The sequence below is a fragment of the Cryptomeria japonica genome, chromosome 5 (genome assembly GCF_030272615.1).
Source record: "Cryptomeria japonica chromosome 5, Sugi_1.0, whole genome shotgun sequence".
Lineage (NCBI taxonomy): Eukaryota > Viridiplantae > Streptophyta > Pinopsida > Cupressales > Cupressaceae > Cryptomeria > Cryptomeria japonica.
In genome coordinates, this window is record NC_081409.1 from 215873562 (window position 1) to 215900215 (window position 26654).

Below are 26654 nucleotides of genomic sequence, written 5' to 3' on the forward strand. Positions count from 1 at the left end.
TCATCCGTGCAGGTGGACATAGAATCCAGTCATACAGACATAGAGGAAATATTCTTCGAGCAGGACAGCAGTATGGGTGACCGAGATGAGAGGAATATCGTTCCAGATCAGGGGGAGGTAATGTTCAGACAATTGCTGGGTACGTTAGAGCAAGGGCAGCGTATGCAGCAGGAGCAGAATAGGCGAATGGACATGATGTTGCAGCTTATGGCTAGACAGATGGGCGTTAATATTAATCCAGGTGATGCCAACAATGGAAATAATAACAATAGGGGAAACGATAACAATAGGGGCAATGATAATAATGGAGGCCGAGGCAACAACAATGGCCCTGAGAATAATATTAATGGTAATAATGGACATGGCAACAATGGGAATGAGGCGGATAACTTTAGACACATTGCACACCCAGCTCGAACAGCGAGCTCGAGACCTCTTCTACCCACCTTTCCACCTAGGGATCCGGTTCAACCAGTGAACGAACCGCAGATTACTGAGTTACAGGGTCAGTTCAAGAGGGACTGGGAGGCCAGTGGACCCGAGTTTCAGGCAGATATTTCCCTCAGAGATTATATGGACTTGAGGATGAGACATATGCCTAGAGCAGGAGGGAGGAATCAGAATTTTGAGCTGAGGAAGAAAGTTGGAAAACTTTCCTTGCCTTATTATGATGCTTCAGGGAAGATGACTGCACGAGCTTGGGTGCAGAAGATAGATACATACTTGCAACTAAATCCTATGCCTGAGGATGAGGCTATCAAGTATGCGGCTATGCATTTGGACGGCGTTGCGCATGAATGGTGGCATCATGGCATGGTGACTCTGGGGCATAATCAGATTACATCCTATGAGGAATTCACAGAAAGATTGATTGAGAGATTTGACACTAGGGATCCCGAGTTACATTTCAAGGAGCTAGCACAGTTAAAACAGTCAGGTTCAGTGGATGCTTACATCGCCGAGTTTCAGCGTTTGTCTGTACTTGTTACTGATATCTCTCCTAGGAGATTGGTGGTGTTATTTTGTGATGGGCTTGCTGATCCATTACGTGGTTGGGTGAAGGGACATGATCCACTCACCTTAGCAGAAGCAACTAAAAAGGCACGAGATTTAGCCCCTTCGGTATACAAAGGAAAATACCATTCAACAGATTCTTCCTACCGCAAGGACAAAGACAAAAAACCATTTCAGAAAGAGTATAACAAACCCAAAGAAGGATCAAAAGGACTAGACAGTGAAACCTTGAATGAACTTCAAAAGAAGAAATTGTGCTTCCAGTGTAGAGAGCCTTGGGACTTATCTCATAAATGCCCTCTCAAGGCTAAGGCAAATCAAATGGAGTATTTTTCAGCAGAGGAGTCAGAGTCAGAGGGGGAGGATCAGCACTCCGATTCAGATGAGGGTAACACGATAGAGGAGAGCAGCATTCCTAAGGATGATAGATCGTTGGCACGCTTGACAGGGGCCCAAAAGGCAATCACATTTAAGGTCAGGGGCACTATCCAGGGGCAGAAAGTGATATCTCTCATTGACACTGGAGCTACACATAACTTTATAGATACACAGTTGGTAGCCAGGAGAGGTTTACAGACAGAGGAGCATGATGGTTTTAGAGTCATGGTGGCTAATGGCCAAAAGCTATTATGTACTCAGAAGGTTTCAAATCTTCACATTAGATTTGGAGATGGTTATGAGTTGAAGGATGATTTCTATGTTGTGGACATGGGAGATTACGACGTCATCCTCGGTATGACATGGATGGCATCGCTGGTTGAGTTCACTTTCAACCTAGCGAAGTTGGAAATGAGGTTTCAGCATGAGGGTAGGACTGTTGTACTCAGGGGACTTTCAGATGGGAGTTGCAGGGTAGTCTCTTTGAGGAGAATGGAGAAACTTTTTCGACATAATGACATAGAGTGGGCGACAGAGTGCTTAGTTATGCCAACTTCATCGGAGCCTCGGGTGAAGAGTTATCCACCAGATATACAGGAGATTCTTGACAGGCATGCCAAGGTATTCAGTGATATTCCTCACGGGGTTCCTCCTAACAGGGGTGCAGAGCATGTTATTGAGCTCGAGGAGGGAGCCAAACCAGTGATGATCACTCCTTATCGTCATCCTAAGAAACATAAAGATGAGATAGAGAAGGCAATTAAGGAGTTGTTGGAAATGGGGCACATCAGGCCTAGCAAAAGCCCCTTTGCTTCAGCTGTAGTTTTGGTAAAGAAGAAGGATGGGACGATGCGCATGTGCATCGATTACAGGGCATTGAATAAGAAAACAATTAAAAACAGGTATCCCATTCCTAGGATTGATGAGCTGATTGATGAGTTGCATGGGGCATGCTTCTTCACCAAAATTGATTTGCGATCTGGATACCATCAGATCAAGATGAGAGCAAAGGACATTGAGAAAACAGCCTTCCGATGTCACTATGGCCACTTTGAGTTTATGGTTATGCCATTTGGACTAACCAATGCACCCGCTACATTTCAGAGTTGTATGAACCAGGTATTCAGGGAGCAGTTGAGGAGATTTGTCTTGATCTTCTTTGATAACATCTTGGTCTTCAGTAAGACCTGGGAGGAACATTCACAGCATTTGGAGGAGGTATTATCTATCCTAGAGAGAGAGTCTTTGTATGCCAAGGAGTCTAAGTGTGAGTTTGGTATGACAGAATTACTATACCTTGGGCATATTATTAGTGCGGATGGTGTTCGGGTTGATCCCGAAAAGATTAGAGCTATAGTAGATTGGCCTACTCCCACAAACCTCACACAGCTTAAGGGGTTCTTTGGTTTATGCGGGTTTTACAGGAGGTTTGTTAAGGGGTTTTCACAGACTGCAGCACCTTTGACAGACCTCACTAAAAAGGGAGCCTTTGTATGGACAGAAGCAGCGCAGCGATGTTTTGACCACTTCAAACAAGTGATGTCATCTTGTCCGGTTTTAGCTCTACCAGATTTCACAAAGCCATTTGAACTTCAATGTGATGCTTCAGGTGATGGGATAGGGGCAGTATTGATGCAGGAGAAACATCCCATTGCATTCGAGAGTAGGAAGCTTCGAGGTGTTGAGAGGAGCTATTCTATCTATGACAGGGAGATGTTGGCCATAATGCATGCATTGGCCAAATTCCGATCATACTTAGTAGGTGGACGGTTTGTGATCAAAACTGATCACAATAGCATAAAATATTTCATGAGCTAGCGTGATCTTAATGACCGGCAACAGAAATGGGTTACTAAATTGCAGGCTTATGACTTTGACATAGAGTTTGTCAAAGGTAAGAAAAACGTGGTGGCTGATGCCTTATCTCGGAGACCTCACTTATGTGCTCTGGCAGAGATTTCAGGAGATTGGAGAGATCAGATTATAGCAGAGTATGTCGGAGATGCTTGGGCTTCTGGATTGATTTCAGGTACTATACAGGATGATCGCTATGAGGTGATAGATGGATTGATCAGAGTTCAAGATAGGGTTTATTTGATTCCGTCATCACATTTGAGAGAGGTGATACTTAAGGCATTTCATGATGCACCCACAGCTGGGCATCCGGGGATCTTCAAGACCTACAGGCAGATCCGAGAGCGGTTCACATGGAGAGGGCTCAAGGATGATGTTCAGAGGTATGTCAGGGAGTGTGCGGTTTGTCAACAGAATAAGGGAGAGCACACATTTCCTGCAGGTTTATTACAGCCCTTGCCCATTCCAGATAGGAAATGGGAAAGTATTTCGATGGACTTCATCACTGGTTTACCACGAGTGCAGGGAAGGGATTGCATCTATGTGGTGGTGGACCGCTTGACGAAGTTCGCTCACTTCTTTGCTATTCCGTCCATTTACACAGCAGCACAGGTGGCAGATCTTTTCTTTAGAGAGATATTCAGGTTACATGGGTTGCCCAGATTCATTGTCAGTGATCGGGATAGTAAGTTTATGAGTGTTTTTTGGCAGGAGTTGTTTAGGTTGTGTGGTACAAATCTTACACCTAGCACTAGTTATCATCCGCAGACAGATGGGCAAACAGAGATTGTGAATAAATGGGTGGAGGGATATTTGAGGAACTATGTAACTGCACAACAAAAAGCTTGGGTCAGATGGTTGCATATGGGAGAGTATTGTTATAACACCACTTATCATATGTCCATCAGGATGACTCCTTTCATGGCACTCTATGGTTATGATGCACCTAGCTTCATGGATTTAGTTTTGGGGGACAGCAGAGTGCCCAAAGCCAAAAACTTATTGCAGGATAGTCAGGACATCCTGAAAGTGCTCAAGGAGAATATACAGCAGGCCCAGAATCAACAAAAATTGTACGCTGATCAGCACCGAATAGAGCGCAGTTTCGAGGTAGGGGATATGGTTTACTTGAGGCTACAACCATATAGACAGTCATCACTCAAGAAGAGCGGAGCTGAAAAGTTGAAGCCTAGATTTTATGGTCCCTACAGGGTGATTCGCAGAGTGGGCGAAGTCGCCTATGAGCTTGAGCTTCCAGAGGGCAGTCGGGTGCACAATGTGTTTCATGTGTCTAGGCTTAAGAAAGCCATTGGTCAGAGTGTAGTGCCTTCTGCAGATTTACCCCCTTTGGATGAGGAGGGGAAGCTTGTGTTAGTACCCGAAGCTATTCTGGATATCAGGGAAAGGACACTTAGGAACAGAATCGTTAAGGAATACTTGGTGAAATGGAGAGACCTGCCAGATGAGGATGCTACATGGGAGAATGAGCAGGTATTGCAACATTCAGGACCGAATTTGCTTGAGGACAAGCAATTTCAAGGGGGGCGGACTGTAATGTCCCCTTTTTAGCGCAACATGATATGGGGTGTCGTTAGCCTATTCTGACATGGTCCCGAAGGCTAACAAGGACATTGATGGGATCCTGAGGTGTTTTGGCCTAGGTGTTTTCGATTTCAGGCCAATCGATGCTGCTTTGACAGGGTTTCTAGACACTTACTATTTATAGTAAGTTAGTCTCCAAGCAGTGACTTGAAATTTTTAGTGTTTCCCTGGTTGGCATAACTATCAATAAAATTATTTGAAGGCGACAATGATTTAAAGGGATTATCAACAATGTTTTAATATTTAACGATAAAGTGTAAAGTTAAATTAAATATTTAACTTTATCATTATTTTATAAGGTTGGGAATATAAAGTAATGTTTAAAATATTAAAAGTTCCCTTTAATGGTACATTGTGGGAAATAATATTTTATTCTAATTGTATTATCCCACATTTAGGAAATGAAGTGTTTGCATCCAGGGAGAAGATATAAATGGAGGTTGACAGCTCTCTTTTGGGGGAGGCTGGGATGAATTAATGTTATGCTGTTGGATTTCGTAGAAATCTGATTATTGGGCTTGGAGGACGGAATCCCTCTTTGCTAGCATTCTCTTCGCTGTTGAAAGACACAGTCAGGAGGATTAATGGTGTTTTCATTCAGGAAACACATTGGGCTTCATTTGGTGCTCTCGCATGATGTTTTTACAGGGGTTTGAAAGTGCAGATTTGAAAATAGTGTTTTTGCTACAGTACCGCGTGAATAGTGTTTTTGCTACAGTACCACGTGAATAGTGATTTGCTACAGTACCGCGTGAACAGTGTTTTGCTACAGTGCTGCGTGAATAGTAAAAATGCTACAGTGTCGTGAATAGTGCAGCTACAGTGCATGAACAGTGTTTTCAGCAGGTTCTATACTTGTGGAGTCCAGGTTTGAATTTGTTTATTATCATATGGTCTGTAATATTCTTCAAATCTGATTTGTATGCTTGGAGTTGGAATTAAATAAATACCATCAGCATTAATCCTCTTGTTTTTGGTATTTGATATGTCTGGTTATTTTTATATTGAATAAACTTTGAAAGCTTTACAATAAATATCAGTTTACCAAATTTATCCTATAGCAAATCAAGAACCAAAAAAAATCCAGTAGTCAGCTTGCACGCCAACTGTTTGACAAAATTACACTAAGTAAAAAGGACATAAATTTAGTACCGAACAGGGGGTGTCCATTACAGAATTTGTCACGCCAAATCCGGTTACTAGCGAAGGTCGTACGGACTTTGCGTCTGAATTCTGTACGGAATTTCGATTCTCCACTTTCCGTACAGAAATCTTTGGCACTCTCGCCAAAAAAATTCTATACAGTTTTGTTCCTCCTTGCCACTTTAATTTCATGCGGACTTTTCCCTTCACTGTTTTTTATTTCCGTACGGAAGGTTTGTCTCCCCGCCATACCAAATTCCGTACGGAATTCGCTTTTCCTTGATACGTATGGATTCTTTCCTTTGTTGGCACTCCTCCCCATACTCTAATTTCCATACGGATTTTTCTTCTGAGATCTGTGGAGCGTTATTTATTGACCGTACGGTATTTCCTTTACTTGTGGAATCCGTACGGATCTCTGTCTTTCAGTTTCGTACGGACTTACTATGAACAAGCCCCCCTTTAATTCTTCGGCACTTTAAAAAACATTCTTTTAAATTTTTTCAACTTGTAAAATTTCCCTTTTTTTTTTTTGTTGCTCGCCACTTGCAAATTTCCCTTCATTTTCACAAAAATAATAAAGACAAGTTCCTGCAAAAAATAATGAAAACAGTGTGCACCATGAAGTTTCGTGTGGTTCTGAAGGTTGTAAATTGGCATCGGCGATGAGGGGCGCTGCCCCTCGACCCCGCCCTGTACCGCGACAAGGAGCGCGCCTGGGGCACTGCCTCAGGACCCCGTGAGGGGCGCTGCCCCTCGACCCCGCAAGGGGCACTGCCCCTTGACCCCGCTGGGGTGTTGGCATCAAACCTCCATTTGATTTGGTAGGTACACTGCAAGTTGGCCGGTTTTTTTTTTTTTTAATTTATTGTTTCTTACTTGTGCCGCTGGCTGGGTCCTCATTCATGGTACACCTTCAATTTAGAGCCATTCACTGAGTCCTGCACCTCCTGCCCATCGAGTGTCCACAACTTGATGGCCCCGTTCGCACCGACCTCGCAAACTTTGAAAGGGCCCAGCCACTTTACCTTGAATTTTCTGGGCTTGATCTCGTTGCGCCCATTAAACTTTAATACAAATTGCCTTGGGGTAAACCGCATTCTTCGCAAATGCTTGTCGTGCCAACTCTTCCGCCTTTGTTGTGTCGTCTCTGTCGCCCGCTGAGCCATCATCCGTCACTCATCCAATTTGTTCAAAGCATACAATCTCTCTCTCAGGCTTTCCATGTCGCCAAGTCGATTGTCAATGGCGATTCAGGGACTCGGCACCATGAATTCAACTGGCACCATGGCTTCTTGTCCATACATTAGCTGGAAGGGAGTCTGTCCTGTAGTTACCTTATATGTCGTTCGGTATGCCCAAAGTACCGACGGTAGGCGCTCCTCCCAATCATCCTTGTCCACTCCGCAAGACTTATAAATCACCGACACAATTATTTTATTGGTCGCCTCGGCCGGCCCGTTCGCACGCGGATAGTAGGGGCTTGATAAGGAGTGGAAGATTTTGAACTCCGTTGTTAGCAACCAGATTATATGATTTACAAAATGTCCTCCTCTATCACTCGTCAGTTGGATTGGAATCCCATACCACGTAATGATTTGATCATAGATAAATTTTGTTGTATTGACCGCCAAGTTGTCCGACAAAGCTCATGCCTCGACCCACTTGGTCAAGTATTTTGTCGCCACTACAATATATCTGCACCGTCGGGCTCTACTTGGTTTTAATGGTCCGATGAAATCCAATCCCCATCTCTCAAACAGTTCCTGGGCATTCGATGGGTTGAGGGGCATAAAATCCCTCTTCAATGACCGTCCGACCCGTTGGCATGTATCACAGCTCGTCACCCACTCTCTGGTGTCATTATGTAGTGTCGGCCATCACAGTTCTGCCAACGGAACTTTCCTGGCCATGGTGTCGGGCGCCATGTGTCCACCTGCGGGCCCTTCATGTGCTTCCCTTAGGACACCCTGAATTTCCTCTTCCAGGACGCATCGTCATAGGACCTGGTCGGGTCCCATTTTGTACAAGAGGCCATTAATGAGTTGGAACGTTCTGCTCCTCAATACCAGTTTCCTTCTTTCTCCTGGTGGCATCTCCCTCGGAAACCGTGATGTTGACAAGTATTCCCCCACGCTTGTGTACCAGGTGGGGAGAACGGCGATGCGAAATAAGTGAGCGTCTGGAAAATCTTCACTCACTCCTTCGGCTGATTCTCCTGACTGGATTCTCGATAGCTGGTCAGCGATCGCATGGCTCTTCCCGGGTCTTATAATAATGTTGAATGTAAACTCCTGAAGCAGTAGCAACCATCGGCTGATTCGACCTTGGATAATTGGCTTGTTTACCAGGTACATCAACGCCTGGTGGTTCACATAAAATGTGAACAGGGTGGCCAGTAAGTAATGTCGAAATTTCTAGACGAAGTACACCATCCCGAGGGCTTCCCTCTCTGTGGTGCTATAATTTTTCTCTGCCTTCAACAAGAGTCTGTTTGCAAAGTAGACCGGGTGATCTAGCCCGTGATCGCCAACCTACGCCAGTGTGGCCCCTATGGCGAAATTGGATGCGTCAACGTGTAAGTGGAACTCTTTGTCCCAGTCAAGATATGTCAGGATTGGCGCACCCACCAATCGTGACTTCAATTCTTGGAAGGCCTCTTCCTGAGCTATCCCCCATGCATACCGTTCACCTCTCCTCGTCAACTTGTCCAGAGGGCACGATACTTGAGCAAAATTTTTGATAAACCGCTTGTAATACCCTATGTGTCCTAGGAAGGATTTGACTCCAGTGACATCTGTCGGTGCCTCCATTTCCACTATCACCCGAATCTTGTCTGGGTCAATCTTGAATCCAACCTTACACACTATGTGTCCTAACAGCTTCCCTTGAGGCACCATGAATCTGCATTTTTGGGGATTGAGTGCTAGGCGGGCTCGCCTGCATCTCTCCATGCATTCGCCAAGTGCGCCCAAATGTGCATCTCGGTTACTATAGATGGACCAGTCGTCAAGGAACGCTCTGAAGTTCCCTACTGAAATCTTGTCAAATATGTGAAGGATTATCCATTGGAATGTCGTTAGCGCGTTGCATAACCCAAACGACATTTGATTATACGCATACAAGCCATCTTCCACTATGAAGATCGTTTTTAATTTGTCCTCTTCGGCAATGGATATCTAGTTATACCCAGAAAATCCATCCATAAATGAATAAATTTCATGACCAGCCACTTCCTCCAAGATGCTATCCGTAAATGGTATTGGAAACGGGTCCTTTATGGTGACTGCGTTAAGGCATCTGAAATCCACGCAGATTCAGATCTGGTTTGCCTCCTTTTTAAGGGATATCACTATGGGCGATACCCACTCGCTGGTCTGCACTTTGAAAATAATCCCGGCTTCGAGCATATGCTCGATTTCATCATTCACTCTCGCAACATAGCTTTTATTCATTTTGTATGGCCTATTCCGTACAAGTACGGGCCCAGGTACAAGTGAAATTTGATGTACGCACAGTTCTGGCGGCACCCCTTTGAGGTCTTTGTACGTCCAAGCGAATACATCCTTGTATTCAATGAATATTTTAAACGCGGCAACTTTCATGACTGGATTCCAGTCGTCACCAACCAAAATGTTCCTTGGCTCTGCTTCCATGCCGAGGTTTGTAGGTTTTACGGACTCTTCGTACCAGATTGGTTTCGTCATGTCAAACCTATGTGCTGGTGTCTCGTTGACAGGAGCATCCCCTTTTGTGTATTCATTTTTGTCCGGCTCCTCGTCAACCTCCAACATGTTGCACCCATACAGCAACTCGTAGTCTTCCATTTGCCAATGGAAGAGCCCATTAAGGGAATCGGTCTCATCTTCCGAACATCCTTGGATTCCTAGGATACCTTCCTCATCTAGTTCCCTTCCGTACTTTCCTTTGTTAACTCCGCCCTCGCCGTCCAATTCCGATTCTGACACAAGTTCTTCACTCACGAGTTGTGTTTTCAGGTCGATAATAAATTTTCACCCGGCTTTCTCCATGGACAATGTGTTACGCTTCCAGTTGTGATTCGCTCTAGCCGCCACCAACCACCCTCTACCAAGCATGGCGTCGTATCCTTTCTTGGCGAGCGGAATCACCACAAAGTCGAGGACAAATGGTTGTGTCCCGATGGTCACTTGTTGCGCCATGAGCGTTCCAAGAGGTTTGATACCATGTTGATCCGCTCCCTGTAAGTTGAAGGTTGATGGCCATAGTGTCGGCTTGCCAAGCTTCTTCCAAGTTTCTTCCGGAAGCACATTCACTCCCGACCCACTGTCGACAATGGTGTCAGTCAAAATGGTGCCAAGTATTCCCATTTCTACCACCGCCGGGTGCCGAACACTATATAGTGTCGGCACCAATGGGTCTGTTGGTGTTCCGCCAGGAACATCCGTATTCCGGGTCACCCGACTCTGTGGGGTTACTTGCATCGTACGTAGGAGTGTCATATGTAATTGCGGCATCGTTTCCAAAAGGTCCTTCATCTTCACAGGTACTTCAATCTGCAGCATTTGATTCAGGATATTTACCTCAGCCTCAGAGCGGGAAGTACTTGCCGCTTCTTGAGTGTTCCCTTGTGCCAACATTTCCTTCGCCACTTCAGCCTTCGCCTCTAGCGCCCGCTGCTTCTCTGTGCGGGGGTTCGGGTATGTGGCCTTCTTTGCTTGCGATCGTGTGATTGCCAATACTCATTCCTCCGTCCTATCAATGTTGAGCAGGTTCACTCCCGACTTTGGGCAAGTTCCATCATCGTGGTCTCCAGGCCCACACCATTTGCATAGTTTTTGTGGGGTTTCTTCTGAGGTGCATTCTCTGGCAAAGTGGCCCCATTGATTGCAAGCTCAACACTGGATCATTGGTCATCCCTTCGCATCATATTGGATCCGGCCCCTATTATTATTGTTATTATTGGTCTTCCCCCCTCGCCGGTTGTTCCGGTATCCACCAAATGATGCATTATTGTTGGCGGTTTGCAAAGTTCCGGCGATCAGCTGCTCTTGCGTGAAGAGAACTTGTTGGTTCCTGGTTTTCATATTGTAGGGACATTCCTTTGTCAAATGTCCGGCAATCTGACAAATGTCGCAGAAAGCCTTCTTGGGGCAGGACCCCTTGGTGTGTCTGTCACTCCTACAGTCCGTACACCACACGTCGTTTTCTTCAATCTTACTTGTACTCCCTTTCATGGCTTTGAATTCTTTCAGCATTCGTTCCATGTCCTTTTGGAGCGCGTGCACCTTTTTTCTCAATTTGCAACCGCTGCTGCTTTCCCCGTTAGAGTCTTCATCATCGTCGGATGAGTATTTATTACTTTTCTTCTTCTTTGACGTTTTGTGTTCGCTCTCGAGGTCCATCGCCCTATTATAGGCATCGTCATATGACATCGGGGGTACAATTTTCATCTTCTTCCGTAGGGAGGATTTCAACCCTTCAACGAACCATCGTTTCTTCAACCCATCTGCGGGTTGGCTTTCCATTTTACCCAACAGTTCTTTCAGCCTCCGACTATATGCCCGTACTGTCTCCTTGGGACCTTGTTTGGTACTGTATATCTCGGCTACGATTTCATTGTCATCACGGAGCAACCGAAACTCTTCCTTGAATTCCTTTTGTAGATTGGCCCATGTGGCCACTTTTTGCTTGTCAACATCGGAGTACCAATCTATGGCAACTCCACGTAATGTGGCTGGGAACTGCTGTACCCACTCATCCTGGTCTGTCACTCCGTTGGCGAACCAAATAGTTTCACATGTACGGCAGTGCCGTACAGGGTCATCGTTGCCATCTTCGTTGAATTTGGGCAACTTTTGTTTGCCCGCCATCGATGGGGGTCGTCTCCCCAAAGGTGGTTGTGGCTGTGTCTGTGCCCCTACGCGGCTCCCTCCGACGCCGGTGGTGTGTCCTGCGTGGGTGACTGGGGGTACGATGTTTTGCCTGCCATGTGTCGCACCTACAACCGTACGGTTGTCCTCCCCTTCATTCTCACCCGCACCCACTCCTGACTGCCTTTGGTGATCCTCACTTCGTGGCGTAAGGGATAAGTTTCTGAACTGAACCCGAGTCTCTTCGACTAGATTCCTCTGTAACCTTGTTTCCTCCAGAAACTCTTCGTGGCTTCTCACCCTACGGTGTTCTAGCGACGCGTAGAAATTTCCCTCAGCTTCTACACCCTCCGTGACACCTCCTTGGTTCCCTTCGGGCAACCCCTCGGCAGGTCGTCCTTCAGCAAGTTGCCTCAGCCTCCGTCTACGTTCTACTCGTCGTTCCAGAATCAAGGCCCTCTGTGCGGCCTCCCACTCGTTCGTTTCTGCTTTCTTATTTCTATCTTTGTTTAATAGGTTGGGCATTAATTCCCGTACATTTCCATAAATAATAACACATAAAACCAGAACACTCGTTTATTAATTCATTTCATCAGATACAACTTGTGTCAATATTATGACACCTTTATTTGAATATAGAATGTTCCTTTATCCCTATGGGATTCAGGGTTCAATTCCTTCTTGGCCTCGTGCCATCCCGCTTTGCTTCCCAACGGTTGCTTTCTTCGTACTGTTGGAGGATTTGTTGGCGTCACTCTTCCCGGGCAATCTCCTCCAAGCGAGTTCGTTGTGCCAATGATGCCTGTGCAAGCAACCGGGGGAGGTGGTTCATCAACCGATTTACTGTCGGGCTAACTTCCAGTGCTGTCCACACGGCACTTGGTGGGATTTCAGCCTCCGTGGCCTCTCTTCGGACGTAGGTCTCGATGGCTACGTGGAGCAAGATTGAAAAATCCCTCGTCACAGTGTCTTCCCCGTTGTAGAGCTATATTTGCGCGTTGTCGGCCTCTGGGTTTATCTCACCAACGGGTAGGACCATCGTGTCCATGCACCATCTGCTCCTTCCTTTCTCGAGTACGTCTAGGCAACAGCGCCAAATGTTTTCCCCGTAGGGTGTCAGGTTAAGACATTGCATAAATGACAGAAGTACACAGAATATATGGAACTCACAAGTGTTCTATTGATTCATGGTAAGCCAGTACATACAATGATAGCAATATGTTCGACTACAATAGCCTGCCCAAAGACTGGGAACAGATACAATATAAAGGAGTCTGGTCAATTACCCGGTACCAACTGCCGACAACCAACGGGTTAACTGCCGACGCTAACACAATTTACCTTAATGCTTAATTACCCAACAACACCCTTTTCACCCCTTTCTGCGGACTTATGTTAAGACTTCAGTACCTCTATTCAAATGTCCATTTGCAAGGTCCAATTCAACACCAAAACCTCGCATCCGAATTCCCGTGAAGGTTTTCTAAGCCTTTTCCCATTCATTTCTTCATGTGAAAAGGTTGACCTAACTTCCAAACTTCCTCCACTTCATCTTCTTCTCCCTTCCAGTTCTGCACTAGAACTCTGCAACTTCTCTATGTGCTTCCACTGCCCATTTTGCCTCTTTGTGTGGACTCATGTCAGATGTCATGACATCTATTCCAGTGTCCACTTCCAAGGTCTAATTTTGCACCAAAACCACACATCGCTTTCTAGGCCTCCCAATTCACATTGAATTTCCACAATCTCGTCTATTCAACCCAAATATTTCTCTAAACCTCCTCCTAGGACACTATTAATGATCCAATTTGACCCTGCAACTACCAGATTGGTCTTTCTTGCCCAGAACAAATGGTCCATACCTAGAGCACGAATTTAAGTTGAAAAACAATAATGGATGATGAAAAATACCATGCCGCTATGGATGTGATGGTTCAAGTTTCAAATGCAAATATTCTTTACCATTTTTAGGCCATTATTTTAACAGATTCACAAGATTTCAAACTTGTTCCACACAGCATTAATGAGATCTGGTTTTTACTTGAATTCCTACAAGGATTCAATGGCCAAACCAAATGTTGTAAATACCAAATCATTTTCCAAAGCAATAGTCGATCATTTCTCCAATTCCATGAGACTGCAAAGTTGAGCATTTTCTAGGGCTCCAAATCTTGCAAGTCCATTCATTTGTTGAGCAACTAATTTGAAAATCATAAAGAGCTAGTTATTGTGCAAAAGATATTTGTAACTTGACATCGCTTTGGCCATTTGTAGATCTTCAAACAGATTCCTAAGGGACAAATTGTGATAAGGTTTTTCTAGCTTAGGGTTTTCTCTTGCCACATTTGTTGGCAAGAATGTAATAAGAATTTAATAAATGTTGTGGTTAGTGTACAATGACTATAATTATATACTGATATTATGGGTTATCCGACTATGTATTAATTGTTGGTCGGCTTCAAGTAGTTAAAAACGTCGATTAGTTGATGGTTGTGTTCCTCTTGGAAATCATAGTCCTTTAAATTGATTTTGTATCATCAAGGAAAGCAGTATGATCCAATAAAATCAGCTCTGAAACTTGGCTAAACACCTCTGGTTTTCTTCTGTAATAAATTCATCCACAAATGAAGATATACTTTTACTCCTATATCTAGTATGTATTGTCATCTCTATCATGTATTCATGTATTCCTTTTATCACATATAGCAATAAACATTGGCAGCATTGCCTTAAAAGAAACTAGGTCAGATTTGGGAGATTCATGCTCTTAGACCCCAATAAAGGCGAGAAGATAACAGAAGGTGGTCAAGATCAAAAGATCAAGTGATCTTTAAGGATTGTAGAGCAAAGGGAACAAAGGAGAAGATTACAAGAAACATTTGAGGAAAATACAACCATACAATTTCCAAGTTGGAGCCCTTACTAATGTTGTAGTTTAGAGACTATGTCAAAATCCTTCACAAAGCATATTGGAGTAACCTTCAAGGCATCGAAAGGTTGTCAATCAAAGGAGATGAAGCCAAGCCAAGGGTGCATAAAAGAAAATCTGAAGGCAAAACAAATGTGCAGAACATTGAAGTAGGATGAGTTGAGCATTCCCACCTGTCCAAAAGTGTGAGAGAAGCACCAAAGCATCCAAATCAAAATTCCTTAGCAAGCAAGTTCCAACACTAGGTTTGCATCAAAAAAAAAACATTGTAATTCCCAGTGGAGAAAAGAAAAAACCACCCAAGTTTACAAGAAAGAGACCAAAGGAGCCTATTAGGCACAACAAGACTTGTGAAACAATCTGGATAGCAAATGGGCAAGATAATAAAGTAATTTGTCTCCAATGTTTTCCAACGACCTTGAGAGGTGTAGCAATTGAATGGTATACAGAAATTGACCAAGCCTCCCAAAATCCATGGAAGATATTAAAGAATGCCTCCGAACAAAATTTTGAATTGCTTCATGATGAGAATGAAGTAGTAGCAAAAAATTTATAATACAAAACAAGGTAAGCACAAAAATGTATGAGCTTATAATCATAGACTTCGAGAATTGCTTCTAAAAGTTAGAAAAAAAACCAACCAACTATCTCAAGAATATATGGTTCATTGAAGATCTACTACTATCATTAAGAAAAAGGATGAAGGCACTAAGTACAACCCTCTTCCTATGCAAAATCAATGGACAGAGAAGGTAAAGATAAGATGTCCTCTAGTAAAAGAAAAATTGGGAAAGATGGAAGTTGGAATGACAACAATGACAATGAATCAAGAACAGTACAAGTGCTTGGGAAGAACATGCTTTGAATCATAGATGACACACTCGCCGAAAACTCGGCGAGTTTTTTGGACCTGGCGAGTAGTAATGACTTCTACTCGCAAGGAAAACTCGCCGATTTTTTGCCGAGTTTTTGCCAAAAACTCGACGAGTTTTAAACAAAAACTCGCCCGCGTTAGCCTAATAGCCAAAAACGGCAAAAAATATTTTTGTTTTTCGGTATGGTTTTGGGCTTGAGAAGGGGGAAACTCACTTGGAAGGGCTTGCAAGGTGATTTGGAGTGATTATTGGGTGATTCCAAGTGGATTTGAAGGGGATTTGAAGAGAAAATCAGATTCCCAGGTAAGTTTTTTAATTTTTTTCTATACTTTTTTAAAACAATTTGTTTATTTTTGTTGCATTTAAATTGATTACAAATGATTTCTAGGTAGTCTAAATCATTTCTAAGTTATTTACACAAGATTTAACACAAGTTTTGTTGAATTTTCACAATTTTTTTGAAGAATCTAGTTTTCACAAAAAAAATTCAAACCCTACTTTTTTTTAAAAAAAACTTCGAATGATTTCTAAATTTATTTAAACTAATGTAGATAGTTTGCTTAGTGCTAAATTGTTTAACTAAAATGTTTATTTTTTTTTCACTTTGTATGTGTCGGTTAAGTAAGCATTAATCATGGCAAGGAAGCAATGGCCACTAGATCCATGCCTATCTGGATATATAGGCACCCGTCCTAGAGGTGCTAGAGATGGGGCATGGAGGTATGCCTATGAGGGACCCGATCCTGGGTCAATTATATGCATAAAGTGTGAGAGAATACTTCATGGCAGCATCAACCGCCTCAAATACCACCTTGCAGGAATAAATAGGCATGATGCTAGAGCATGCCCTGGGACCAATGAAGAAATAAAAAGACAAATGAATGCCCTACTTGCAGCTAGGGAAGAGAAGAAATTGCAAAGGGAGAGGGCAAAGCTAGCCATGAGATCAGCCATAGCTGAATCTCAAGGTGTTTCTATTGACCTTGAAGAGGAAGAAGAAGCACTTGAGGGCATAGTGGGCTCTCGGCGTGGCCCACGTATCTGCAAACCCACCATCACCTCACCCATTGCTTCTGCTTCCTCTAGTAGAGTACCTGGCACTGTTCCACATCCATCACAACAATCAGGGTCGATAGGTGATTATTTTGTGCCCAGGAACACACCTAGAGCACAACCATCATTAGAGGCCACTGGATGGAATAAGGACGTACATGAGAAAACTGACATTGCAGTTGCTGATTTTTGGTACTTCACAACTGTCATGTCCCTTCCTTGATCGTTATATATATCCTAAATGAAGCAATTATTATTTATTAATTAATATAATATAATATTCATCAACAAATGATTATTTCAAATTAATTTGTTAAATATTATTATTTAATTAATATTTATTAATATTCATTATTAATAATATTCTTGAAATATAAGTTAATATTATATTGTAAACATTAATATAATATTACAACTTGTTTCATGTTTTAATAAAAGAAAATTGTCTTGGAACAAGACTTTACAATCTTTTGAAATCCAACTCGATTCCCTTTGCAAGAATATGAAGCACACCACTCTATAAGGTGCCACACATATGGACTTTGATCCATCTTACACGTGGCCTTAGATGAATGATGCAACCAAAGAGATATAGTGAGCGGTAAAGATCGTGGCACCTTGGCAAACAAATCTTTTTGACTCTAGCAAGATCATTACAACATCACTGAAGGATGAATGCGATAATATAAGAGCAGTGATATTAACATTGATATTCTTATATCTATCGCTCCAATACAGGTAATGTTTGGCAATCACTTTACGATGAGTTCCGCCTACAATTGAAAGCATGACCGTCGGCTGTGAGAAGGTTGATTGTTAAATGCGCAATGTATCGATGGTCAATCTCCTGGGGCGATGTCAAAAATTGTCCTCTGTCTGATGCATCAAGACATATAAGGTGTTATGCAGCAGGTGATTATTTATATTACATAGTTCGTTCTTTGGCCGCTGAAGTTAGTGAGGAAGTAGCGCAACAAGAGAAAGTGTGATTACCAATAGTAAAGAGATGCAGTTTATCAAACTAATGTGAGTCTCTTACCTTTACTAAAAAGCCACGATTAGTCAGAGATGTGATTATGCTTAGATAAGATAATGAAATTTAGGAAAAGACACACTATTTCGTTAATGATTGAAGAGTCACAACTCTTAAGGGAAGAACATGTGAGAGATATATAAGGCAGATCTAAAACATTTTGGAAGGGGGGGGTGCAGAAAACGGGAGACGAAGCCTTCTACTGCAGACAAAAGGTAAGGAACAGGTGGTTTCTTGTATAAAATAATATAAGTATATTAGTTAAGGTGTACATATTAGTTAATATGTAATGTGCAATGATATTAGTTAATGGGTAATGCTCATTAATATTAGTTAATGGGTAATGTGTAATATTCATTAATATGTGATATTAATTGTAGTCTAGTGAATGTATGTATATTAATTAATGTATAGTATTCACTGGTCATTAAACATAGGTAAGGGATATAATAATGTTAATTGTTGTATACACAAATTTACACACTAGGAAGGATTACGTAATACAAAGGTATTTAATGAAATGTAATGCATATGTTAAAGATGGTAAATCACACTGATATACATAAGTTAAAGAATACATTAGGAATCCATATTAACACAAATGGATGGGTTATGAACTGAAAACTGATATGCATATGTATGGCTTGGTTGATTAAACTCAACCAAGAAGAGACGGGTCTGGCCGATCCCCTCTGAGGACTTGGATGATGGAGGCATCACCCAAGGCAAGGAATAGACAAGGGTCTTCCTTGGATGGCTTGGGTGTAAGAGCTTACACCCAAGACAGGACTCGACGGATCTGGCCGATCCCCTCTGAGGACTTGGATGATGGAGGCATCACCCAAGGCAAGGAATAGACAAGGGTCTTCCTTGGATGGCCTGGGTGTAAGAGGTTACACCCAAGACAGGATTCGAACTCATCTTCGATTTCCTGGAGGGCTTGGGACCAAGGGGTTCCAAGAAGGCGAGCTTCACGACCGCCTAAGGACATACTTTCGTATGGCATTCGTATCCTTTTATTAGATGAAATTTTGATTATGTTAGTTAAGTATTAAAGTTAGATTGCAATCTAGATTATTTATAAATATATATATGTTTGTTGTGTTCTAACAATCTGTTTTGCAGGTTAATGATCTCTAACTAGTAGGGACATTATAGTGGTATCAGAGCTATGATCCTGCCATCCTGTAGGGTAAAGATGAATCATTGAATCATTCTAGTCAATAAGAAAAATCTAACAATGCCTGTATTCACGTGTATGCTTCGTGTTTTGAATTATCCATGTGTATGCTTCGTGTTTTTCATGTGTATGCTCCGTTTTTTTTATTCATATTGGGAGATAACTCAGTTTGAGAAAATTGTCAATTGCTTGAGGACAAGCAATTTTGAGAAGGGCGGACTGTCATGTCCCTTCCTTGATCGTTATATATATCCTAAATGAAGCAATTATTATTTATTAATTAATATAATATAATATTCATCAACAAATGATTATTTCAAATTAATTTGTTAAATATTATTATTTAATTAATATTTATTAATATTCATTATTAATAATATTCTTGAAATATATGTTAATATTATGTTGTAAACATTAATATAATATTACAACTTGTTTCATGTTTTAATAAAAGAAGATTGTCTTGGAACAAGACTTTACAATCTTTTGAAATCCAACTCGATTCCCTTTGCAAGAATATGAAGCACACCACTCTATAAGATGCCACGCATATGGACTTTGATCCATCTTACACATGTGGCCTTAGATGAATGATGCAACCAAAGAGATATAGTGAGCGGTAAAGATCGTGGCACCTTGGTAGACAAATCTTTTTGACTCTAGCAAGATCATTACAACGTCGCTGAAGGATGAATGCGATAATATAAGAGCAGTGATATTAACATTGATATTCTTATATCTATCGCTCCAATACTGGTAATGTTTGGCAATCACTTTATGATGAGTTCCGCCTACGATTGAAAGCATGACCGTCGGCTGTGAGAAGGTTGATTGTTAAATGTGTAATGTATCAATGGTCAATCTCCTAGGGCGATAGTCAAAAATTGTCCTCTGTCTGATGCATCAAGACATATAAGGTGTTATGCAACAGGTGATTATTTATATTACATAGTTCATTCTTTGGCCGTTGAAGTTAGTGAGGAAGTAGCGCAACAAGAGAAAGTGTGATTACCAATAGTAAAGAGATGCAGTTTATCAAACTAATGTGATTCTCTTATCTTTACTAAAAAGCCATGATTAGTCAGAGATGTGATTATGCTTAGATAAGATAATGAAATTTAGGAAAAGACACACTATTTCGTTAATGATTGAAGAGTCACAACTCTTAAGGGAAGAACATGTGAGAGATATATAAGGCAGATCTAAAACATTTTGGAGGGGGGGGGGAAAGAAAACGGGAGACGAAGCCTTCTACTGCAGACGAAAGGTAAGGAACAGGTGGTTTCTTGTATAAAATAATATAAGTATATTAGTTAAGGTGTACATATTAGTTAATATGTAATGTGCAATGATATTAGTTAATGGGTAATGCTCATTAATATTAGTTAATGGGTAATGTGTAATATTCATTAATATGTGATATTAATTGTAGTCTAGTGAATGTATGTATATTAATTAATGTATAGTATTCACTGGTCATTAAACATAGGTAAGGGATATAATAATGTTAATTGTTGTATACACAAATTTACACACTAGGAAGGATTACATAATACAAAGGTATTTAATGAAATGTAATGCATATGTTAAAGATGGTAAAGCACACTGATATATATAAGTTAAAGAATACATTAGGAATCCATATTAACACAAATGGATGGGTTATGAACTGAAAACTGATATGCATATGTATGGCTTGGTTGATTAAACTCAACCAAGAAGAGACGGGTCTGGCCGATCCCCTCTGAGGACTTGGATGATGGAGGCATCACCCAAGGCAAGGAATAGACAAGGGTCTTCCTTGGATGGCTTGGGTGTAAGAGCTTACACCCAAGACAGGACTCAACGGATCTGGCCAATCCCCTCTGAGGACTTGGATGATGGAGGCATCACCCAAGGCAAGGAATAAACAAGGGTCTTCCTTGGATGGCTTGGGTGTAAGAGGTTACACCCAAGACAGGATTCGAACTCATCTTCGATTTCCTGGAGGGCTTGGGACCAAGGGGTTCCAAGAAGGCGAGCTTCACAACCACCTAAGGACATACTTTCGTATGGCATTCGTATCCTTTTATTAGATGAAATTTTGATTATGTTAGTTAAGTATTAAAGTTAGATTGCAATCTAGATTATTTATAAATATATATATGTTTGTTGTGTTCTAACAATCTGTTTTGCAGGTTAATGATCTCTAACTAGTAGGGACATTACAACAACACTGCATTCAATGTGGCGGAGAATGCTTATTGGCTGAATTTGGTGACTGCTACGACAGTTTCAGGAAAGGGGCACAAGGCCCCTTCTCGCAGGGATTTGAGTGGGAGGTTAGTAAATTACTACATAGTCCACTTGATTTCATTTTTAATTATTTTTTAGATTTCTTGTTTATTAAATCAAAATTGTGTACTAAGACCTAATTTCACTTTGCACTTACAGGTTGCTCACAAATGCAGTTGCTATGGCAAGAGAAGTGATGGAGGATCAAAAAATTGAATGGGCAAATTATGGTTGCACCATTCTTTCTGATGGGTGGACAGATGGCAAGAACCGCACCATCATCAATTTTTTGGTCGCTTGCAAGGACAATGTAGTGTTCTTGAAATCTGTTGATGCCTCCAACAAGGTGAAAAATGCAGAAACATTGGCTGGAATGTTGGAGCATGTCATCATGGAGGTGGGGGTAGAGAATGTGGTGCAAATCATCACAGATAATGCAACAGCATATGTGTCAACAGGTAGAATCCTTTTGAATTATCACCTTTAGGCATTAGCAATATTCTTATTTGTTGTGGGCTTTGTTTTACTTGGTTGCATATTTCTTAAGAATAAATTCTTCTTTTGCAGGAAGAATCCTCCAAGAGAGGCACCCCACTCTTTTTTGGACACCTTGTGTAGCACATGTCCTTGACCTTCTTTTGGAGGACATAGGAAAACTTGAGTGGGTGACTCCAGTTGTGGAAGATGCAAGGAGGATAACCAAATATATTTACAATCACCCTTGGGTCTTAAATTTGATGAGACAACACGCGCAAAGGAAAGATTTGGTGAGAGCTGGTGTCACAAGGTTTGCAACGATTTTCTTGACGTTGCAAAGCATTCTTGCTGCATTGACTTCTTTGAAACAAATGTTTGTGAGTGGAGAATGGCTTAACTCACCTTATTCAAAGAAGCCTGAAGGAGAGGTTGTCGCATGCATAGTCTTCGACAACCAATTTGCACAAAGGGCTGCAGAGATTGTGAAGGTTGTTACTAACTTACTTCAAAACTTTAATTTTTAAATTTTAGTTATTCTTGATTCAAGTCTCTCATTACTAATTTGTAACTTCATTATTTAAATTTTGATCTTTTTGTAATTTGTATTTTTCAATTGTAGGTGTCAAAGCCCTTGGTTCGAGTTCTTCGCTTGGTGGATGGGGATAAAACCCCAATGGGATATCTTTATGAGGCCATGGATAGGGCCAAGGAGTCTATCAAAAATTACTACAAGGGGGATAGGCTCAAATTTGATCCCATTTGGGAAATTGTTGATAGGAGGTGGAACAATCAACTCCACCAACCCATTCATGCTGCAGGGTACTTCCTCAACCCTCGTTTTAGGTTCGGGGGTTCTTACTCAGATTCGAATGGAGAAGTCATGGAGGGCCTCAGTACATGCATTGAGAGGATGGTACCTGATGTTGAGGAGAGAGCCTCATTGTGAGTGAGCTCCAAAATTATGAGGGAGGAAGAGGTAAGCTATTCTCTTCAGAGCTGGCTAGGAGAGGAAGAACCACTCAAACCCCAAGTATAACATTTGCCATTTGGATTTTGGGATCTAAACACTAAAATGATTGAAAAATATTGTTTTCTCTTTTCTCTTTGCTTTCTAACTTTTCCATTTTATTTATTTTGCAGATGCTTGGTGGCAAAATTGGGGTGGAAACACCCCACATCTCAAAAACTTTGCCCTCAGAGTCTTATGTCAGCCTTGCAGTTCATCCAATTGTGAGCGCAATTGGAGCTTGTTTGAAGCAATCCACACAAAGAAGAGGAGCAAGTTAGCGCAGAAATGACTCAATGACCTTGTCTACGTGCAACATAATCTTCGATTGCGCGTAAATAAGGTAGAGGAACTAGAAGGTGGTCCAATTGACTTGGATGATATAGATCCTTACAGTGATTGGACATCACAGGAGCAGCCTCCATTGTTTTCCGACACTGACATCACTGATTTGGAGAGGCAGGCTATGGAGGAGGGGGGTGGATTTGGTTTCAGGCTGGATGACATTGAGGAGGATGAGGATGAGGATGAGGATTCATTGCCAGTGCCAGAGGCAGGTGGAGACATAGCTTCATCCAGGATGGAGGATGAGTCTCAATCAACCATACCGAGCGAGGAGGCACAGTCACGCCCAGTCCCACAGCAGACTTATACAACTAGACAGTCTAGACCCTCTAGTTCTACCTCTCCCCATGTTTTTGCTAGAGCTGGGAAGAGGAAGTTGTAATTGTAATTTGTAATGATGTATTTACTTTTGTTTTTACAAAAAATTATTTAGTAATTTACTATTTTGCTTCCAGACTTCTAACCATCAGCATTCCTCATGAGGATGCAATTTTGTAGACACTTTGGATTTAAATATATCTAGAATCAGTTTGTTTCTTTTGTGTTATCATTTATTGACTCATTGGATGCATCTTCTCATTAAATTTTGCAAAAAAAATGCATTTTTTACTAAGTTTAAGCATGTTTTTAAGTTGCCGAGTTTTTCGCCGAGTTTTTCCGAGTTTTTCTTGAGTTTTCGCCGAGTTTTTTTCCCAAGGGCTTGGTGAGTCGAGCCGAGTCGCGAGTAGTTCAACTATGCTTTGAATGATGAAAGAATTGAAGGCGGAAAAAGAAACTAACAAACTATGGTGTATTGATTGCAAAACTAAGGGCCACACAGAATATAACTGTCCTAGAAAGATATTTTGTGAGATTTGCTAGGGTATGGATCATTCAATAAAAGAGTGCCCATACAATTTGAAGACCAGAAGTGCACAAGTACTATTTACAAAAGGCGAGTGATCCACTCTAGCAAAGCCACAAAATGAATCTCCACGAGATTATTGAAATCAAAGAGGACAAAACCAATTATAGTACTACCCTAAAGGACGTCCAATCATACAATGTCGATAGTGTAATAAATGGGGACATTTTGCAAGAGACTGCTAGAACAAGCAAGACAAAGTGCGAATATTGTGAAAATGTTGCCGACTTAGAGGTCATGAAGATATTGGATGTCTTAAGCAAAAGTCTAATGTCAACATGATTGATATAAGCCATAATAAAGTATTGGTTGTTACTCGAGCCCAGGCAAATAAGGCTATGTACCCAAAGGTCCCAAACCCATGTAGAGAAAAGCAAACGACACCACTCAAATGCAAATGCAAGTACAATAACACACCAATTACCATTCAATTCAAATATTAGAAGTATAAAAATGTCCAAGAATTTATCCAAAAAAATAAAATGCGGTTTTCAGAGAAACCCCACAAATTTGCAGAAAAAAATTGGCCCAAATTCTTGCAAGAATACAAATCCACCAGAAACCCTTGCACAAATCTATACAGTATTGTACTATTTCGTATGGAAATATTTTGGGACGTTTGTGTAACGTGCGTGCTAGTTGTCACTGCCAGCAGCAGTCTGTAGATTAAACGCGTTCACCAATCCTTAGGTGTAACCTAGACTCTGATACCATATTACCAGAAGTTAAACACACAGAATGATTACCAGAATATTCAATATAAAATTGAGGAGCAAAAAGTCTCTTCAAATAAGAGTTACAAAAGATCTAAGCCTAAAGGATAAGATCGACAACTAATAAAGCAAAGGATAAGAACTTAACTAAAAGAATAATGAATATTCCTAAAGTCTATTCCAATGACTGAATTGACCATTATAAATTTGATATTACAATATTACTTTAATACGGGTAATATGTCATCAGAGCAAAAGGGGTATGTCGCAATACAATTGCTGCCAAAATTGAAAAATCCTCATCACAGAATCATATTATGATCACTGACAAGAACTTTTTTTCAGAAATGTCCACATCCATGAAATTAATCAACTATGTTGTCTTAAAGAAGTCATTGACTAAGTGTAACTGATGTCTTTCTTTGGAAAAAGGCTCAAGTGTCACAGATTGAATTCCAATCAGGAAACAAGTCTCATTTCCATCGCATTTCACTTTGACTATTTCTTTCACTAAAAATGCTTATGTGATGCTCATCATACACTTGCTAAAGCATAATTTGGTTAGGCTATGGCAATCAACCTGATGATATCGAGGATTAAAGACAGATATTGGTGTTTTATGAAATGTCATGTTAACCAGTCTGTTGTCACAGTTTGTAATAGTTTCAAGGAAGAGTTAACATTTTGTTGAACCTTTCTTGGCTGTTGTATGGCTAGATTATCCATGGACAATATCTAATAGACTAATACACAAACCTAGAAATTCTTCAGGGACACTTCAAGCCATGTTGAAAGAACTGAAAGGATTGTTGACAAAAACTTCCATGAAAACTATGTCTTGTTGTGGAGTAACAATAATAAACAATAAAGTTGTTTCAGCACACCATATCAACAGAGTGCACTAATGTCATGATTTGCTGCCATGGCAAAATCTACTCATGTGACAACATGAAAAAAGTACATCTAGAACATCTAAAGTACTCTAAGACGAGTATAATACATAAATAATTCATTCAAGTAATTAATATGTTTCACATACCTGTAAAATCCGATTTTTACGGCCCGGTGCAGCAGTAATCAAACCAGGTGTGTCAATAATAGTTAAGTTAGGACAGTACTTGTACTCTATTTTTATAATTATTTCTTTTGCTGCAAACTGACAAGATTCCTGCTCCAGCCGCATATTTTCAGCTTCTATGTAAGCCTGAAACCAATCCACCTCAGATATTAAACATCAAACAACAAAGCCTAAAAGGATTAGGAAAACAATAAACCCGTCAATGAATATTAAGGCAATACCTTAGGAAAACAATAAACCCGTCAATGAATATTAAGGCAATACCTTAGGAAAACAATAAACCCGTCAATGAATATTAAGGCAATACCTTAGGAAAACAATAAACCCATCATGAAATCAAATTTACAGATACTGGCAGATATCTTATCATTTTTATAATTTAAAGGATATGATATAGAAACATGTCAAATGTGAACAAATATTTTGATGGTGGTGAAATTGAGATCTCAAGTTCAAACTGCTAAATTAAAATGTATATTACACATACATAAGAAATAACACCATGCAGCTGTACAAAAGGTCAATGCAACAAAGGATATTGATTGCTCCGTGCCATAAACAAGTGTCAGTGTCACTATACACATGCACTTCAAAATGGTGCATAGCTAGAAGCACGGGCTAAGGCTTACGACAAAATTCATTGAGATCGCTTGATTGCAACTCCTAATGCTTTTGGCTTTTCAAATAAACGGATTTAGGCCCTCAATTTAGTTTTTGGAGCTTGGTTCTCCATTCGAATTTGGGTACCAAGCTAGCTTTGCAATTTCTGGTTAATCAAATAGTAGATTAATGCACCATGTTGAAATGGAAATAGTCGAGAGATCAAGATGTTATTGTTTCTTCTCTATTGAGGATTTGTCAAGTGGTTGATTAATTTGGAAAATTAAGGTTGCCCCTAGAGATTTCATTGGCTTTAAGTTCTCTTGGTATCTAGGCGATGGTAT

At 41.1% G+C, this 26654-nt stretch overlaps 1 protein-coding gene across 1 annotated transcript in view; it reads right to left on the reverse strand.

Moving 5' to 3' along the window:
• The window catches only part of LOC131064391 (dynamin-like protein ARC5), a 163381-nt gene that overhangs the window by 115571 nt on the left and 21156 nt on the right, over window positions 1-26654 (reverse strand). The window contains exon 2 of the mRNA XM_057998521.2: window positions 25672-25836. Within this exon, the coding sequence (XP_057854504.2) occupies window positions 25672-25836 (165 nt within the window). The remainder of the gene's footprint in view (window positions 1-25671; window positions 25837-26654) is intronic.